Consider the following 21,597-nt stretch of genomic DNA (forward strand, 5'->3'; position numbering starts at 1 on the left):
AGAAAACGTCATTCGAGAAAGAAAATTAGATTATAATCAAACGCTTACCATCAATCATAAACAGAAGACTCTAATTAAATCTGTAATTAGAGCTGACTCCAATAACAGAATTAAAATGTGTAAAAAACAAACGCTTACTATAGATGAAACAGAACCCCTTGTTTTTTTTTTGTCGCTTACCTCAGTTGATAAAGACAACCATGATAATATGCAAAGGTCCGGGTTCAAACCCCGGCCACCACAAAAAAAAGAACCTTTTTTTTTTTACGGGAACTCTCTTTTGGATGTTTATGGACATATATATTACCAAAATATGGGTATATAAATTATTCAAAGAATTTGTCAAAAGGTATTTATTCAAAGAATACTTTCAAAAATAAAAATTTACTAAGAATAATATAACACTTTTTTTTTGTTATCTCCTAATATAAGACTTTAAAAAAAAAAAAGAATCGCCTAATATAACCTATTTATAAAATTCTATTCCAAGTTTTTCGTTATCGCTAAAATTCTATTCCAAGTTTTTCGTTATCGCCTAATATAAGACTCTTTACAAGTTCTATATGATTAAATATTTTCTTTATAAAAGTTCTCTTATTTTATTTCTCAATATAAAAATGCAAATATATTTCTTATCTATACTATATATATAAAAAACTACTCCTTTCAAGATTTCTTTGGGCTAACTTTTTCCTTCTAAAAATACCCTCAAATTTTTTTGGTAGAATGACAAAGAAAAAGAAAATAAAGAGAAAAACTCTAAGAACAGGCTCGGCCTGGGGCATCAAGCCTCAAGACCGACTTCAACTCCGAAGGGGAGCATGCCAAAAAGTCACACCTAATCTTAAAGAGCGCCCGAGCTTCGCCAAGAAATATGCGCTATGATTGCCCTCTCGAAGCACATGTTGGAAAGAAGTGTCACAAATATGCTCTTTTAGCCCAAAAATCTTCACCAACAAAGAGGCGTATACATGCATATGAGAGTGATCTCGGATCTTGAAGAAGACGAAGGACTTCTAAAGAATCTGTTTCATAAATAACTTGTTGAGTAGAGTTGTTGATTGCCAACATCAAACCATGGTAAACCCCAAATAGCTCAGCAAAAAGCGCATCCCCTTGCCCTCGCAGAAGAGAATCTAGCTATCCAATTTCCCTTGTTATCACGAAGTAAACCTCCGTAACCAATGTCACCGTAAGAACCACAACTTCCATAAATATTCAACTTAACACATCCATCTAGAGGTGGGGTCCATTTAACCATGTGACGATTAATGGGTGCTCGTAGGAGTGAATATTAACGAAGTTAGATGAGTATGCATAATGTTTATAAAATGAATGACATTTTGGATTTTCCATTGCTTGTCGCCAATAATATGATTATTCCCGAAGCGCCGTATCCACCAAATAGTTATTGCAAAAATGTTACCAAAAGCTCCTTTAGACATAGTTTGTAACCATGTTTTACAGGATGTGAAGCTGAAGAAATACGATGGAGCACAATCCCTAAGGCAATGAAGCACGTCTTCATCGTATGTTCCACATCGCCGGCAGACCGGTGAAGTTGCCAAGTTGCGGTGATGTCGAAGCTTGTTAGTTGGGATTGCACCGTGCATGCAAAGCCACATGAAATGTTGCACCTTGGCCGGAATTGACAATTTCCATATCCAATCCCAACTTTCATTATCATTCAACTCTCTATAACGTGATAAAAGCCAACTATATGTTGTAGAACAAGAAACCTTCCGTTTGTGAAGCTCCCCAAACCCATCTATCTTGAATATCATCATTAAAGGCCAAAGGAGGGGGGAATTGATCAATAGTCGTGTTGAGTTCGTTTGGAACTATCGTCATCTCGTTTATTCCAATCCCATGATCCAATAAAACTAACATTCTTAAGTTGTAATTGAGTATCCAAAATGTTGACAAAATCAACCAAGTGACAAAGCGCTCCTAGCCCCGTCCGGTTATCATACCGTAATGAGGAGGATCCGTCACCAATGCGGAATTGAAAGCCTTGTCTCAAGGCTTCCAACGCCTTTAATATACTTCTCCAGATTAGAGAAATGTTTCCTTTAGCTTTAATGTTCGAAATGTCGCCACCTTTTATGTACTTGTGAGATAAAACCCTCACCCAAAGTTTTTGAGGATCATAAAGAAGGTTCCAAACTAACTTCCCAAGAAGAGCAATATTAGATAATCTAGCTTCTCTAATAGTGAGGCCTCAAAATTTCCTAGGGGATGTAACAAGAGACCACTTAACTCGTTCCATTTCCTATTACTACCCGTGCCACCCCAAATAAAGCTCTTTGTGACTCTATCGATCTTATCACACGTATTTGAACGTAAATAATGCATCCGCATAGTATATATAGGCATTGCCGTAGTAACCGACTTGGCTAGGCAAACCCACCCCGCTTTATTAAGGAGATTACCTTTCCAAGTTGAGAGTATTCTATGCATCTTCTCTAAAATATAATCATATGTATCTTTTGTAGCTCGACCTTGTATCAAAGGAAAACCCAAGTAGTGCCCCAAATTGGCCACAAAACGGATAGAGGATATTTCTTTAATACTTCGTTTAACACTCTCATGCACTCTCTTAAAACACATAGCCTTAGACTTTAGGACATTTATTTTCATACCAGTAAGCAATACAAAATTCATTTAAGGTGTTCACTACCACTTTAGTTTGATCCGGAGTGGCCTCACAAAAGAGAAGAACATCATCAAGAAAGAAGATGAGATAAACTCTGGACCTTTATGAGATAAATGCACCGGACGCCAAATCCCTTGTTGAACCTTGCTTTGAATGCTCAATGCTAATTTCTCCATGCACAAAACAAATAAATATGGAGATAGTGGATCACCTTGTCGAAGACCCCTTGATGGCTTGAAATTGTCGTTTTGCACCATTCCACAAGATAGAAAGGTTTGTGGCTTTCGAACAATTCATAATCAAAGAGACAATGGGTGTGGGAAAATTGAACTCCTTCAATGTAAGTTCAAGAAATTCCAATCCAATCTATCATAGGCCTTTTCTAATTCAATTTTAAAAGCCAAGATACCTTTTCTAGAACGGGATGTATGCATATGATGGACCACTTCCGAGCTAAGATTGCATTATCGGTGTACCTCTCCCGGGAATGAAGCTACTTTGAAAGGGACCAATCAAATCATCAAGGAAAGGGCGAATACGGTTAACAAGGACCTTGGTGATGACTTTGAAAATTACATTACAAAGACTAATAGGTCGAAAGTTCTTAAGCCTTGTAGGATTGTTCTCTTTCGGAATAAGAACCGTAATGTCTCTGCAATTTTATCATCAATATATCCACTGCTAAAAGATTGCATCACATACTTCCAAACATCTTCCCCTACTACATCCCGGAAGTGTTTAAAGAAGAGAGGTTGGAATCCATCAGTCCAGGGCTTTAAAAGATTGCATTGAAAATACAAGCATTGCGAACCTCAATCTTAGTCACTTGCTTGATAAGAGAGTTCCTCCCTTGAGAGTTAAAGGATGGCGAAGCTCTACCTTCGGGCTATCCGGTTAAACTTCAGCATCATTCTTAAAAAGTTTACTATAAAAATCGATAGCTACATCCCGAAGTTGCATCACGTCGCACACCAAGTTCCATCGTCCAAATGTAATCCTTGAATTTTATTTCGTTTTCTACGGATAATAGTTTGTGTATGAATAAACTTGTTGTTCCTATCTCCAAATTTCACCCACTTCTCTCTGGACTTTTGGTACCAAAAGAGTTCCTCCCGATTCGAACTTCCCGGTACATTCTCTCCGAAGATTAGCCTCTTCCATATTGAGATGAATAGAATCCACTCTCTCAATCATCTTCTGCACATGCTGAAGTTGTTTCTCAATATCTTTCTTTCTCTTGAATATGTTTCCAAACACCTCTTTGTTGAAAGTTAAAGAGTCGTCTCGAACCCTATTAAGACTAGCAAGGATATACGGTTCCCCATTCTTCCACGCATTATTGACTACAAAAGGATAATCATCGTGGGTAAGTGATGAGTCAATAATTAGCTAGTTTTAATATAATATTTGGTTTCGTTTTAATTAGATTTAAGTTTATTTTATTTTAATATTATTTCTTTTTGAGCTATTTTACTTCAAATGCATATTATCATATTTGAGGAATAAATATTTGATGGATTGAGTCTTGGAGCAAAAGAAAGGAGTCCGGAGCTGATTCGGAGCAAAAATACGAAGATTCGGAGACAAAAATATGTCTCCCCCAAGTCGAAGCTTGGCACGACCCGTGCTAAGGTTGGCACGGCCGTGCCACCTCCCGGGACAACCTTTTGCCGCTTTTGCTTAGGATTTAAGCTACTATATTCTGGTTTTGACCAAAAAGCCCGCATTTGCTTGTGGAACATTGTATTGATGTAATTGATTAGAATTTAAGTCGAATGTATCCTATAAATAGAGTAGCTAGCCATCACAAACAAATCATCTTTATTTATTGGAATTCAATAAGTGACAATTGTCTTTCTCAATAAAGTTCCTCTTTTATTTCTTTACTTTCTTGTTATTTACTTTATGCTTTCCCTCTTCTTCTCTATGTCTACGTTGAGCATGAGTGAGTAGACTTCTTTGTCTTGGGATTGTTGCATAAGTCTAATGACGTAATCCGAATCAAACCAAGTCTTAAACCTTAATTTTATGTAACCCTAATTTCTAATCTAAATTCACCGTGGAAGCGAAAGTGGAGGGTTTGATAATTGTTAATTCATTATTCCAAATATCAATTCATAAAAAGAAAGTGGAGTTTTGATATTCAAACAAGTGAATTTAGACAAGGATTGCGAAACATGAGAATAGTCTAGCAAACCTTGAGACATATAAAGTTTCGAGCTTCAAGGATTCCAAAGGCAATCACCCATGAGAATAGGTGTGGTTGCCGGAGGAACACACTCACCGAGACCGAAAGGAGATGTGATAAGGCTAAAGATAAACTTGTCTTTAGAAATTAGGACTAACGTAAAGTTATAAGTTTAAGGGTTTGTTTGTGAAGGATTCGTCATTATGTTGAACCAATAATCCCAAGGCTCCTTTTACTATTATTATTTTCTTTCATTAAAAATCAAACCTTTTCAATCGAACTCTCCTCTAATCATTCTTTAAAAGTTAATTGAATTGAACAACTCCCTGTCGGACGATACTCTCATTTTATTACTACTTCGATAGACCGTGCACTTGCGGTTTATCCCATCAAGTTTTTGGCGCCGTTGCCGGGGAGTTAACTAATTTGATTAGCTTTTTCTTGAGGATTAGATTTTTTATTCTTTTTCTCTTTCTTCTATTTTTCTCTTCTATTTTCTTTTGTTACCGTTAACTTCTTCGGTTCTCAACCTTTTATGCGAAAAACTAGAAATCTTGTTGAATTCGTTCCCGAGATCAAAAGGTTTTTACATAAAAGAAAGAGAGACATACAAAATAATACCGCCATGGTTGATCGCACTCTCAAGGAGTATGCAACGCCGTCTACGACCGAGCCACAAGCAATTATTGTGTACCCAATGGTTGAGGGTGATAACTTTGAAATCAAGCCTGCCCAACTTAACTTGGTGCAAAAAATCAATTTTCGGGATCCCCCGCCGAGGATCCCAATCTACACATCTCTATTTTTCTAAGAATTAGCGGAACCATAAAAGAGAACCAAGAAGCCGTAAGACTTCATCTCTTTCCCTTTTCCTTAAAGGATAGAGCTAGCACTTTTCCCTTGAAGTTGGTTCCATTACATCATGGGATTAAATGAGTCAAGCATTCCTTGCCCGGTTCTTTCCCCCTCTAAAACTGCTAAACTAAGAGACCAAATCACACGGTTCAATCAAAAAGATGGGGAGTCTCTTAATGATGCGTGGGAGCGTTTCAAGGAAATGCTTAGACTTTGTCGCCACCATGGTCTAGAGAAGTGGCTCATAGTCCACACTTTTTATAATGGCTTATCTTATACCACTAAGATGTCTCGTTGATGCAAATTGCGAGGTGGAGCTCTAATGAACAAGAATTACACGAAGCATATGCCTTGATTGAAGACATGGCTCAAAATCACTACAAATCGACCGATGAGAGAGCCATCACCAATTCTTCACCCTCCAAAAAGGAGGCAGGTATGTACGAAGTCTCTAACTATGATCATCTTGCTGCTAAGATTGATGCACTAACTCAAAAATTTGAAAAACTAAATGTTAGTCCCATCACTTCGCTTCTGCACCTCCTTCTTGTGAAATCTCGTGGTATATCCGGTCATATTGGTGTTGATTGCCAACTAGGTACGTAGTGCTATTAATGGTGTTGAGCAAATGAACTATGCTCAATACAACCAAGGGATGAGGTAAAATCAAAATTTTTATAACAAACCTCAAAATCCTTATGGACAAGTAGCACCACCGGCTATGCAATCAATCGTAGAGTCGCTCGTAAATCAAATTTGGAAATTCTAATAGAGAATACTATTGCAAATCAATCTAAACAGCCTTCAAGAACTTAAAAACCAAACCGGATTTCGATCGATTCCCTTTCCAAACTCAATACCAAGGTTGATTCTATTGTTACTCATTCTAAAATGCTTGAAACCTAAATCTCCCAAGTGGCCCAACAAGTGGCTACCCTTCCTCAAACACCGGGGTCTTTCCCGGGCAAACCGAAGCCAATCCCAAAGCCCATGTCAATGCTATTTCTTTTGGGGGTAGTAAGTTAGGAGAAACTATTGATAAGGTTAAAAACATTGAGAAAGAAAGTGTCAAGCTTTTAGGTGATAAAATTGTGATAGAGAATGAGAAACCGCTTGATGAAACCAAAGCTCCTTCCCCTTTAAAAATTACTAAGCTGAACTTGGAGGGTCAATTTAATAAATTTGTTAACATACTTAAGAAAATTTGCATTAAGATTCCCTTTGCGGAAGCTTTGTCTCGGATTCCTCTATATGCTAAGTTTTTAAAGGAAATTTTTTCAAAGAAAAAGACTACAGGGCATCATGAGACAATGACTTTGGCTAGGGAAGGAAATGCAATTATTCCGAAGACACCCCCTAAGCTTAGGGAACCAGGTAGTTTTGCCATACCTTGTATGATTGAGAGTGAGACCGTTGACAAAGCCTTGTGTGATTTAGGAGCTAGTGTTAGTTTGTTGCCTTTGTCCCTCTTTAAGAGGATGGGAAAAGGAGAGTTGAAACCTACCGAGTTAGTCTTGAAGTTAGTTGATCGTTCTACTATAAACTTAGTCGGTTTTGTTGAAGACATACCTTTTAAGATAGAAGGGATATACATCCCGATTGATTTTGTGGTAGTTGACATTGAAGAGGACGATGACGTCCCTATAATCCTAGGTAGACCTTTCCTCACGACTGCGGGAGCCCTTGTTGATGGTAAAAATGGTAGGATTGTCTTTCAAGTGAGTGATAAAATGGTAGGCTTTGAGTTGGAAAATGTTATGAAAGGTCCCACACTTTACTCTTGTTGCATGCTTAAAGATCATGATGTGAAAGAACGCTTCATAGCGTCATCTACACAATATGATCTCTTTGATCCATTTTAAGGACACTTTCTAACCGTCAAGATAATGACTCTAAAAGAGCGCTTCGTGGGAGGCAACCCACACATTTATCTGCTTTTATTTTGTTTGTTTTTTGTTGTTTTAAGTGTTTTGTAGGTAATTGTCCGAGTGTGATTCGAGAAAAGTGAAAATTTTGAAGTTCCCATGTCCAAAGCCGGCACGGCCCGTGCTAAGGTTCGCACGGCCGTGCCATACATTTCCAAGCCAAAAACCACAAAATGCCAGAAACTTGGCACGGCTGTGCTAAGGTTGGCACGGCCGTGCCCGACTCCTAGGTTAGTATAACCACAAATTTTTCTTCTTCTTTCCTCATTCTCAAACACAAACATCTCTCATCCTTCAAACTTCTCTTTACAACCTCCATAACCAAAAACCTTCAAACCTTCATATCTCCCTCATATCTTCACCAAAGCAATCAATTTCTTCCCCAAATTAATTCAAAACATCATTCAACACAAAACCCACCAATCAAAAACAACTTTTGTCCCCCCAAACCCATAATAAACCAAATTCACATTCCTTTTAACCTAACCTAAAATCCATAAATTCATCAACAAACTCCACAACTAAACTCATAAACCTTACTCAAACCTTAACCACAAACCTAAACCAACCTTTTTCCACCAAAAATCTTTCCAAACCCTAACCTTCACCAAAACCACACAAAGTCAAACCAAGGTCAAGGTCATGGCTTCAAGGAGAAGTGGAAAAGAACCAGCAAGCTCTTCAGGAGGACCTCCACCAAAGAGGCAAGCAAAAGAAAAGAATCATGGAATCAAATTCAAGGACAACAAGCAAAGGGATAGGTATAAAATTCTAATCTTCAAACCCTTGCATCTTTCTAGATATCCTGATTCTCATAGTTTGAATATGCTAGGCATTAGAGATAATGTGTTTAAGTTGCTAGGAAACCTAGGTTGGACTGATATGCTGAGACCTATGAGAGGTTATGAAAATTTCACCTATGAGTTTTTAAGTTCAATTGTTTTCACAAAGGATAGGTTGAATTTTGATAATCCTAACCACAAAGTATCTTTCAGGCTTTTGAATATTGATTATGATATGCCTCTTCAGCACTTTTGTGATGCATTAGGCTTCGCAAACAAGGGGTATATCCATGATTCTTAGGATCAACGTCTAAAGCCGGTTGACTATCAACCCGCTATCTTTTGGGAACGTATCACCGGTCTTAGGCAATTTATCACAAGAGCCAACAAATCTAGTAACATTCACGACCCCGTGCTTAGGTACCTTTAGAGGGTTATGGCTTGCACCATTTAGGGTAGAACCGAGTTAGGGAACACTAGAACCGATGAGCTCTTCATGTTATAGGCTATGCTATATAACCACCCCTGTGAACACTTGTTTCTACTTGCTTAATTATCTTGGCGATGTAGGTAATAGGCCTGCCGGTAAGGGAGAGATAGTGGTGGGTAGCATCATCACATACATAGCTAGGAAATTTGGAGTGGGTGAAGATGAGGGGATAAATCCAATTGAGGGAAACAATAGGCTAAACATAGATACCCTCATCGCTATGAACTTCATAAAACATCATCCGCCCATGCAATAATCACTTAAACTCAATGTGCCTATTTTGTTACTACTTCCTAACCCATCTCGGACTAACACCGAGGTGGAAGCAAATTTGTTGTATGTTGATGATGACCAGGTACATGATGAGCAAAATCTAGAAGAGGGAGACGGTGATCACTTGCACCATGATGCGGGAGAAGGTGCTAATTTTGCACCATGATGAAGGGCACCATGACCAAGAAGCTAATGAGCTCAATAACAATGAAAGATGGGCATGGATGCAAACTGAGGTTGAGAGGATAAGCACCAAACAACAAAGGCAAGGTGTTGAACTATCCGGACTAAGAAATGATGTCCAAAGGGGCAACCGCATAACCGAAGAAAACAATGAAATGCTGGAGGATGATGCAACACTTTCATCTCCAAGGTCCTCCTTATGGACCTCAATGATAAATTGTGAGCTTTCCTCTTCCTCTCTTCCCTTATCTATTCTCTCTTTCTCCTACTCTTTCTTCTACTCCTTCTTCTACTCCTCTTCTTCTTCTTCTTCTTCTTCTTCTTCTTCTTCTTCTTCTTCTTCTTCTTCTTCTTCTTCTTCTTCTTCTTCTTCTTCTTCTTCTTCTTCTTCTTCTTCTTCTTCTCTTTCCGTTTACTTTGAATCATTGAGGACAATGCTTCTCCTAAGTGTGTGTGTGTGTGTGTGTGTGTGTGTGTGGGGGGGGGGGGGGGGGGGGGCTAATAAAGTGTCTTGAGTCATAGTGTTTCCAAACTCTCTTGAACTTTATTCTTTTGTTTTGTTTTTATTGCGAAAGACATGATTAAGTAGCTTGTTTATATTGAAAATTATGGCATAATTTTTTTTTGTTGTCTCTTCTTAAAAGGTTGTTTCTTGCACATGAAAGTGATCTCTTGTGTTTTTAGTGTTCTTGCTATACCCACATCATGTTTTATTGTGAAAAATTCTCTAATGAGAAAAACACTCAGTTGCAATCTTTGAGTAAGTGTATGAGTAGGTATTTTAAGGAACACATTCTAGCTTTAATGGTAACTTGGACCCTTAAAAGTCTTCGGAGTAAAAGTAGTATAAGTTTGTGTTGGAAATAATGTGCTATATTATTATAATGTGTTAAACCAAAATGGGGCGGGAGAATATCACCAACACGTGGAGGAAAGGACACCCCCTCACCGACTTCCTAAATGTGGTGATGACTCTCTAATCGAACTTAAGTTCTAAATCAATCAAAAGAGGAAATAATTCATCAAAGCATGGAGGAAAGGACACCCCCTCACCGACTTCCTACGTGGAGATGATTAAAATTGCAGCACTACTTAGGGTGATCATGGAATCTAGGAAGAAAGGATACCCCCTCGCGGACTTCCTATGAGAAAATGGTAGCCCCTAAGCAATCTGCAAGCCCCCAAGTGCTTGAATTGTCAATTCTAACTAAATTCCCGTCTCTCTTATATGAAATGAAGAAAGGACTTTTCTCGGTTACTTTAGTGTTAAGGATAGAACCTGTTCCTCATAATATATGTCTTATATAGGAGCAAGAAAAGGGTTGGACTGCACACACACACTCACTTGAGACTTGATGTTGGGTTGAATAGGTTCACAAGGAATACTTGAAGTTGTGATTAGTGTGCATTGAAATAAAATCTTAAGAGAGACATGAGTTTTCAATTGTATTGCCATATGTTAATCTTTTTGTTGCTGCTATGTCTATGCCTTTTGCTTGAGGACAATCAAAGATTCAAGTGTGGGAGAGTTTGATGAGTCAATAATTAGCTAGTTTTAATATAATATTTGGTTTCGTTTTAATTAGATTTAAGTTTATTTTATTTTAATATTATTTCCTTTTTGAGCTATTTTACGTCAATTGCAAATTATTATATTTCGGGAATAAATATTTGATGGATTGAGTCTTGGAGCAAAAGAAAGGAGTCTGGAGCTGATTTGGAGCAAAAATACGAAGATTCGGAGACAAAAATATGTCTCCCCCAAGTCGAAGCTTGGCACGGCCCGTGCTAAGGTTGGCACGGCCGTGCCACCTCCCAGACAACCTTTTGCTGCTTTTGATTAGGATTTAAGCTACTCTATTCGGTTTTGACCAAAAAGCCCGCTGTTGCTTGTGGAACATTCTATTGATGTAATTGCTTAGAATTTAAGTCGAATGTATCCTATAAATAGAGTAGCTAGCCATCACAAACAAATCATCTTTATTTCTTGGAATTCAATAAGTGACAATTGTCTTTCTCAATAAAGTTCCTCTTTTATTTCTTTACTTTCTTGTTATTTACTTTATGCTTTCCCTCTTTTTCTCTATGTCTATGATGAGCATGAGTGAGTAGACTTCTTTGTCTTGGGATTGTTGGATAAGTCTAATGACGTAATCCGAATCAAACCAAGTCTTAAACCTTAATTTTATGTAACCCTAATTTCTAATCTAAATTCACCGTTGTAACATGAATTAACCATTATCAAACTGTGGAAGCGAAAGTGGAGGGTTTGATAATTGTTAATTCATTATTCCAAATATCAATTCATAAAACGAAAGTAGAGTTTTGATATTCCAACAAGTGAATTTAGACAAGGATTGTGAAACATGAGAATAGTCTAGCAAACCTTGAGACATATAAAGTTTCGAGCTTCAAGGATTCCAAAGGCAATCACCCATGAGAATAGGTGTGGTTGTTGGAGGAACACACTCACCGAGACCGAAAGGAGATGTGATAGGCTAAAGAGAAACTTGTCTTTAGAAATTAGGACTAACGTAAAGTTATAAGTTTAAGGGTTTGTTTGTGAAGGATTCGCATTATGATGAACCAATAATCCCAAGGCTCCTTTTACTATTATTATTTTCTTTCATTAAAAATCAAACCTTTTCAACTGAACTCTCCTCTAATCATTCTCTAAAAGTTAATTGAATTGAACAACTCCCTGTCGGACGATACTTTCTTTTTATTACTACTTCGATAAACCGTGCACTTGCGGTTTATCCCATCGCAAGCCAACAAGCTTGGAAGCGAAAGGGACGGAGGGCCTCTCCGGTATTGAACCTTGACCTCGTAACAAAATTGGCCTATGGTCGGAATAGTTGCGAAGCAAGTTTTCGACATAAGCCTCTCGGGAACAAGGTCCTCCAAGTAGAATCACCAAAAGCTCGATCCAAACGCTTAGCAATCTTTAGAAATCCCGACTCTTTTTTATACCAAGTATACAAGCTTCCTGTAGCTCCAAGGTCAATAAGACAACATTTTTCAATGACCTTAGAGAATTTATCAGCGGAATTACCGGAAAAACACCACCTTTCACTTCGTAGGGCAAAACAATCTCATTAAAGTCTCCCATAAGAAGCCAAGGACCATATATATGTGTCCAGAGACTAGCCAAATAATTCCATATTTGTTGACGACCACAAAGATAAAGGCAAGCATAAACGGCTAAAAAATACCAAAGTCTACCTCTCGTGGGTTACAGGAACCTTTGTGACATCTTGGTAATAAATATTCACAACATTAATAACATAAGGACATTTATGCGATTTTAACAACCAAACACCCCCCACTCGACCTTGGGCTTTAGAAATTGCACATTGCTCATAGCCAAGAGAATTCCAAAAATTCACAACTCGACCAAACCGACAATGTGTTTCCAAAATAGCAACTAATAACGGACGATATCGACGAATAAGAACACGTGTTTGACGTTTCCCTTCCCTATTGACATCACCCCTAATATTCCATGTAAGGATAGATAAATCTAGGAATTCAATCATAGCTAACTTTATAGGAATTAAGGGAAAGTATGATAATTGCACTACGTTGTTTCCATAGCGCTAGAGATACTGTTAATGCCATATTCGAGGACTTCTCTTATCATCGATCGATTTGATTTCATGTTGGTCCTCGACGTTGGATGGGCCATCTTCTTTAAGGATATTAAGATCATTTGGTTTTTGATGCTTATGATGATCATCGGGAGGGACATATTTAATATTGGCCAAGTTTTCTTCTTGGTGTGTATGGCTTGGTGGGAAAGGTTAAGGGGTTAGAATTGTGAGGCGAGGGATTACCAAACCTGGGTGAAGAAATGGTGGACATGATTTTGTTTTGAGCTTGTTTAAACGTAGCAGGTGTGCTATTATCATTGCATAAATTAGCGTTAGGAGTGTTTCCAAGGATTGCGATTGGTTGGGGCATAGGAAGTTTTTCAAGGCCTAATACTTGTTGTTGAGGCTTCATGACTTGATTATCATGGACTTGTTGGGTTCTACGACATTTTAGGTCGGCCGAGCTTTTGTTGGGTCGTTCCACTTCATGAGCACGTGGTCTAGGAGGAAATGGGTGAAGGGTGTGTTTTTTATCTTTCTACGTGTTTGGGTCAAATTTGAGAGGGTCTCAAATCGGTTAGATCGTGAAATAGTATTTTTAATACCATTAAAAACTTGCTTTTTTCTCTGGTGACGATTAACCACTCTCCATGCAAATTATCTTCCTCATTATGAGGAATATTAGAGGGGGGATCCATTACGATTTTTCGAGACATTGCGTGTTTGCATGTGATTTTGAGCATGATTGGAAGAGTCGAGACTTTGAAACAGAGCTGCTTGTGGAGTGCCACTACCATTAGACATCGTCGCTTCATTTTTCTTCTCGGTGCAGTCGCGGTGAAGATGGCCATAACATCCACACATTGTGCAAATGATGTGAAGACCTTCATATTGCACCTTGTACCAATGACCGTTGAGCCAAATTTTACCAACAACCGGGAGAGTGAGATCAACCTCCACACACACACGTGCAAACCTTCCACGCTCCATCTTCAAAGTATTATTATCCACTTTTATGGGACAACCAATGGCAGAGGCCATGGCAAGCAAAAAGCTCTCATCGTAGTAAACCGGATTGAGACAAGGAAATCGAATCCAAACGATTGTGCGTTTGACTTTTGCTTCCGGTGAGGCGAATTAAGTGACCAATGAGAGACCGCTAAACAATGGTCAAAAATCATCCAAAGACCATCAAAAATAACTTTCTCTCTATCTACGGATTGATCAAATTTAACCATGTAGAATCCATTATCATTATCCATTATTTCGAATCCACCTTGTAGTTTCCAAACTTTCTTCAAACAATCCTTCAATGTGTTGTATCCTAGAGTTTTTCCCCAAAGTTTAATCACTAAGGCATCTTTCCATGGAGTACACATATCTTCAAAATCCTTAGCTTCAAGAAAAACTTTTGGTAAAAGTCGATTGCCATGTTCATGTTCTATTCAAACTAATTTTTTAGCAATCATATCTTCCTTTTCTCGAATTTGCGAATTCTGATCGGAACCTATAAGCTTGTCACGGAAGGACGTCGTTGATGTTGATGGCTTAGAAATATCCAGAGGTTTCTTGACATGTTGTTGACCGTCGCCTTGCGCAGAGAAGACGAAGTCAGAACTCATCGGTATTGTTGTAGTTTTTCCTTCAAAGACTAGGTTGTCTTTGGTTGATCCAAATCAATACCAATTGATTGATTGAAACCACTCACCTAATATTAATGTAACCGCACAAACACAGTGGATTCAATAGATGTATCTAACTTTTTGCTATGAGAACATTAAATTCTCAATTCAATTGGAATTCCTGTAGCAATTGTAATTCAATAGATGCAAAGTGAACATGAATCGCAAACGGTGGGGGAAAAAATCTAGCAGACAATCGCAAACCGTGCTGTATCGCAAACTAGCATAGCAGTCACAAATCGCAATCAAAATATCCTCAATTTTCAATACAAATAACACATGTAACAAATAGATAAGAATATTTAAATAAATATTAAAAAAAATGTAACAAACATGATATTAATATACACATGTCCGAGTTTTTTCTTTTATCATTTAAAAACCGTAACAAAATAGATGAGTATCTTTATACTTACTTTTTCATTATTCCAATTATACTTTTAAACAACTTTTTCTATAATAAAGATTGTTGTTGGTGTCATTAAAAAAAATAGATTATATTTTTTTGTTATATCGTTGGTGTCATTGAAATAGATAATCATTATTAGTTTGATTTGTTATAATTGAAAGTGTAACGCCCTACTTCTATTATGCGATAAAACACGCGAATATAACGAATATTCAAGAAATAGACGCTACGTCTAACTCAAAATTCCAAATCCAAACATACATGTGTGTGTGTGTGTGTGTGTGTGTATATATATATAATATCTCAACAATCGCAGAGGATACAAATCAAATAACTCCAACATATACATGACACGGTCAAATACAACCTCAACTAAAAATCCTCCAAGTCCGACAAGTGGACAACATCAACAAGATAAAACAGAAATCAACAAGACATAAAAGACTCAACGACCTAATCAAAGCCTAAAACTACGACTCCAGATGATAACGGAGAAAGCTCCCGCTATCAAGCACTCACCAAAAGCGAACTACTCCCGCACAACGTCTACTCATACAGACAGTAGGAGGTTGAAACCAATGGGGGTAAGCTTTACATTAATTATAATCAACAAATAACAAACATAAGCATTCAAAGATTTCATGCATAACACATATACATAACCATCCCTCCTAGAATACTATCATCACATGATTATTATCCCCCATTCCATACACATCAAGCTATCACAATTCTAACATAGCATAGCATAGCAAGCATATTCAATCTCTATTCAAGTAATCGACATAAGCTCATCATTTACCAACATCAAATCAATGAAAGGATTACTCACCTCATTCCTCATCTAGCATACTTAACTCAACAAGTATGATTCATCATTTCAAAGTTATAAGCAAGCAATCATCATTATCAAAGAAATCACCACATCATATACGTATATACATATACAAATCTCACCTCGTCATTATTATCAAAATAATTATCATCAATTGATTCACCAAGTGTATAAGCACAAATAGGCAAGACATGCAATTAGAGCATAGATCATTTATTCACAACTATCAACAAAATCCACCAATGCACATATACACCAATCCACATAATCACGACGTTCTCCAAATTTCACCAAAGCACAATTCATCAAGTCACATATTCAAATACGGCACGACTCAACAACTAATCAAATGCATGCAATGTTCTAGACTCTTGATGCATGTGGTACCAAATCACCTTAAGGTCGTCACCCATGATGCAACAAAAACATCATTATCACCTCAATTGGATATAAAATCCACCACCATCAGTCATGAATGCTGAACATATGACTCGACACAATGCATATGTTCACACAAACAATTCACCACATCATCACCATCATTTTGCATACATGCATTCACCAACAATATCACCACCACCAATCAACATTTAACATGTTCAACAAACAACATAACATAAACATGTTTATCACCATTCATTCATCAAATGATTATCACCATTCATTTAACATATATGCATTCACCAACAATTCACCATTACTTGACACATATGCAATCACCAACAACATTCACAATTCAATCAACATGTAGTTGTCATATATATATAAATCAACTTCAACTATATAATATATTTCAACAACTCCATACCATTTCTCACAATTCAATTAATGGAGAAAATACAACACATTATGATAAACATCGTATTCAACATTTAATAACCATTCACATATCCTTATTTAATCATATCATACTATCCATTGAGGATTTATAAAGCATTCGGCTCTTAAAACCATTTTCATCAAAATTCGTCTCTAACTTCACCATTTCAAAATAATTGAAGCAATTAAACCAAAACCAAGTAAACAAGATCCAATGTCTCAACTAAGTATACCTCTAGGCCACATATAAGTGCAGTAGAGTGTACTTTGGCGTTTCACCGGTTAAACACGACGAAATCATGAATTCACAAAGTTCGTCTCTATTCATCACTTTTCCAAAAGAATGCAATTTTCAAAGCAAAACAAGTTAAAACTTGATGAAATCAATCACAACCATTTTTTGAAATCATAAAAACATTACACAACCTTAACCCTACTTCAATTTTCGGAGAAAAACAAGTTTTCGGAAAAATTAACCTTTTGGACCATTTTTCAAAAGTTGAGTTAATTTCACAAATCCAAGTCCGGTTGATTCAAATGAAGTTCCGGTAGGATTAAGTGTGTAAACGAGAGGATAAACAAGTCAAAACAAACATTTTGGAAAGTTCGGATCGGCCCCCAATTACCCAAACAACAAAAACGGGGTTTGCTTTGTTTCGGAAATCCCGCCCGGCACGCCATTGTTGCCGTGGCGGGAATTGCACAAAACCGCAACCCCGTTCTTGTGTTTCCCTTACGGGAATCTACTATTTTCAACCCCAAATCCCCAATTTTGATCCTCTTGACCCCAAATTTGTTTCAAAAAGTTGTTTGCATGTATATGCACATTATAGGACACACAAACATGCATCAATTTGAGATTAAAACATCAATTCAACAAATTTCACCTTTTCACTAAAACTTCCACAACTTTCAACAACAACAACAAATCTCATCACCAATTCACCATTTCAATGATACCCATTACATCAATTCAACAACAACATATGTCAAGATAACAACAACAACATTTGAACATGAATTCATTCACAATTCAACAACCACAACTTAATTCATCATTAATTTCACACAAAAACATATCATGTTCATATATACCCATTTTGACATACAAATTCAACAACAACAACACAATTATCATTTAATTCATGCATATAATCATATCATCAAAATTAAGCACGAATTCCTACACCTAAAATCAAATTAACCACTTAATCACAATTATGCAAAGAATTAGGGTAGAAATTAAACTACTAGATTATGATTAAAGTCTAACCCCCTTACCTTAATTCTTCACAATTACCAACTAAAGTTTCACTTTAGCTCCCAAAGCTTGAATCTCTAGCCTCCTCTAGCTCTCTCTAGATCTTCCTATTCAAACCCTTATCTTCTCTCTATCTCTATCTCTTCTCAATTGTGAAAATGTTGGTAAAACCCTATTTTCTCTACAAACAAGAGTTTATATAGGTTCCACCTAAATGGGCCTAACCCACAAAGTCTTAATGGGCCTAACCCATTACAAATCTAACTCTAAACTGTTACTACCTACTTAACGGTAAAATGTAATACTAACGGTCACTTATCGGTAATAAAATAATTACTACACTCTCTCTAGTGGCTTAGTAAAATAACAACTCTCACTAAGCACTAAAAATAATCCTCAATAAAATTACAAAATTACCCCTACTCTCAAAATGACGAAAATGCACCTAAGTCCAAAATGACTAAAATGCCCTTCTAACACCGAATTCTACAAATCCCAACCGAAAATACACACAGAGGCAAATAATCACATACGAGCACATACAAATGCACATAAAAGCAATTAGATAAATAATAAAATAAATCTACGGAAAAATCGAGTTGTTACAACTCCCCCACTAAAAAGAATTTTCACCCTCGAAAATTACCTCGAAGGAAACAACTACGGATACGAAACTCTTATCTTACTCTCCGATTCCCAAGTGGCACTCTCACCAGTTGGTCCAACCCAAATTACTTTAACCAAAACGATCTCCTTGCCACGCAAACGCTTCACTTCCCGATCCTCAATCCTAACCGGCCAAGTCTCAACGGTCAAATTATCTCTTACTTCCAAATCATCCACTTGAATCACATGAGACGCATCATACACATACTTCCGCAAACCGAGACACATGAAATACATCATGAAGATTCGACAAAGATGGTGGTAACGCAATCCGATACGCTACAACCCCAACCTTCTCAATAATCTCAAATGGTCCAACAAAACGAGGAGTCAACTTCCGACACTTCAAAGCACGACCAACACCGGTTACAGGATTCACTCTAAAAAACACATGATCACCAACCCGAAACTCAATGTCCTTCCTCCTCTTATCATGATAACTCTTCTCCGCCTACTCGAGACGCTCTCATTTTCTCTTGAATCATCTTAACTTTTTCCGTAGTCTCTTGCACCACTTCCGGTCCTAACAAGGCACTTTCACCCGACTCATACCAACATAACCGATTCCTACACCTCCGACCATACAAAGCCTCAAACGGTGCCATTTCGATGCTAGAATGAAAATTGTTGTTGTAAGTAAACTCAATCAACGGTAAACATTCGACCCAACCGACACCTTGCTCCAACACACAAGCTCTCAACAAATCTTCCAAACTCTGGATAGTCCTCTCCGTCCGACCATCGATCGGGGATTATAAGCAGTAACTCAACCCGAACTTAGTTCCCAAAGAAGCCTGCAAACTCTCCCAAAACTTAGAAGTAAACCTCGAATCCCAATCCGACACAATACTAGAAGGAATACCATGCAATCTAACAATCTGCTCAATGTAGATCTCAACCAACTTCGCCACCGACATACCGGTCTTGATAGGAACAAAATGTGTCGACTTCGTCGACCGATCAACAATCACCCAAATCGAATCAAAACCCTTCACAATCTTTGGCAAAGCTCCAACAAAATCCATAGAGATACTATCCCACTTTCACTCGGGCACAAACAACGGTTGCATCAAACACGACGGCCTCGATGTTCAATCTTAGACTTTTGACAAATCAAACAAGCATAAACAAACTCGCAATCTCCTTCTTCATTCCAGGCCACCAAAACAATCTCTTCAAATCCCGATACATCTTAGTCGCTCCCGGATGAATATTCAAACTACTTATGTGACCTTCTTCCAAAATATTACTTGTCACTTCAACATTCCTAACCTCACACCATCCGGTATCAACTCACTAACCAAACTCAAATCTCGAAATTGCTCAATCAACTCCAACTCTTTTACCATCAAAGCGGACATATGTAACGACTTCCTACTCAAAGCATCAGCAACAACATTCGCCTTTCCCGATGATAACTCAACCGAAAATCGAAATCCTTAAGATACTCCAACCATCTTTTGTGCCTCATATTCAACTCCTTCTGGTCAAACAAGTACTTCAAACTATTGTGGTCACCGAACACTTCAAACTTAGAACCATACGAGATAATGCCTCCAAATCTTCAACACATACACAACAAACTCGCTAATTCCAAATTGTGAGTCGGATAATTCGCTCATGCACTTTCAATCGCCTCAAAGCATAAGCCACAACTCGACAATTCTGCATAAGCACACCACCAAGACCCATCTTAGAAGCATCACAATACACAACAAACGATTCCTTCGTATTCGGCAAAATCAACACTCGAGCCGAAGTTAACCTCTTCTTCAACTCTTGGAAACTCTTCTCACACTTAGCATCCCAAACATAAGCTTGTCCTTTCGAGTCAACTGCGTCAATGGTAACGCCAACTTAGAGAATCCCTCAATGAACCTCCGATAGCAACCTGCCAAACTAAGAAAGCTTCTAACTTCAAAAACGAGACTTAGGTGATTCCCATTGCAACACCGCATCAACCTTCGACGGATCCACGACAATGCCACCTTTAGAAATCATATGACCAAGGAAACTAACTTCCCGCAACCAGAACTCACACTTCGACAACTTAGCAAACAACTTATTCTCCTTCAAGACACCCAACACAATCCTCAAATGATCGGCATGCTCTTCTTCGACTTCGAATACACCAAAATATCATCGATAAACACCACCACAAAACGGTCCGAGAAAAGGATGAAATATCCTATTCATATATTCCATGAAGACACCTGGCGCATTAGATACTCCAAATGGCATCACGAATACTCATAGTGTCCATACCTTGTTCGGAACGCAATTTTGGATATATCTTCCGCCTTCACTCTAATCCGATGAAATCCCGACCTCAAATCAATCTTGCCGAACACTTCCGCACCAACTAACTGATCCATCAAATCATCAACCCTCGGAAGCGGATACCGGTTCTTAATCGTCACCTTATTCAACCGCCGATAATCCACACACAACCTCATGCTTCCATATTTCTTCTTAACCAACAACACAGAGCACCCCACGGGAAAACACTCGGCCCTCGAGCAACTCTTCCAACCGCTTCTTTAATTCACCCAACTCGATGCGTACATCCGGTACGGTGCAATCAAAATAGGACTCGTTCCGGTACCAAATCAATTGCAAACTCAACTTTCCTCTCCGGCGGTAATTCGGTAATGTCGTCCGGAAAAACTTCGGAAACTCTTGCACTACCGGCAAATCACCAACTCCTTTCTCACTACTTTCCTTCAAGGAAGCAAACATCATTCAATGAAAATAAACAGGAACCTTACCACAAACCACAACAAAGTGAGCCTCCGCAGCCAAAGATACCTTCCCTTGCCGTACTAACACACTAGAAACAACCTGCTACTCCCCCACTACGCTCAATCCCACCTAAAAGAACGAAACAACACAACAAGTACCGACAAAGCTACTCACCGTACATGTCGCATACAACAGAAATTCAACAAATACTAGTCCGAACAAGATCGACCACGGCTCT

The 21,597-nt window shown here is 38.0% G+C and overlaps 1 protein-coding gene and 1 non-coding gene across 2 annotated transcripts; one reads left to right on the forward strand and one right to left on the reverse strand.

The window, feature by feature from the left end:
- Nucleotides 1-5,823: 5,823 nt before the first annotated feature.
- LOC146899438 (small nucleolar RNA R71) lies at nt 5,824-5,930 on the reverse strand. The gene has a single exon (XR_015024340.1). It is a non-coding gene; the product is annotated as a small nucleolar RNA R71 (small nucleolar RNA).
- A 1,079-nt stretch (nt 5,931-7,009) lies between these two features.
- Nucleotides 7,010-7,693, forward strand: LOC146899439 (uncharacterized). Its single transcript, XM_085736766.1, has 2 exons — nt 7,010-7,309; nt 7,676-7,693. The coding sequence occupies exons 1-2, from the start codon at nt 7,010-7,012 to the stop codon at nt 7,691-7,693; spliced, it is 318 nt and encodes a 105-aa protein (XP_085592892.1).
- Nucleotides 7,694-21,597: the final 13,904 nt, after the last annotated feature.

Source organism: Medicago sativa, chromosome 8 (genome assembly GCF_051527215.1).
Source record: "Medicago sativa cultivar Bolivia chromosome 8, Bolivia_mono, whole genome shotgun sequence".
Classification (NCBI taxonomy): Eukaryota; Viridiplantae; Streptophyta; class Magnoliopsida; order Fabales; family Fabaceae; genus Medicago; species Medicago sativa.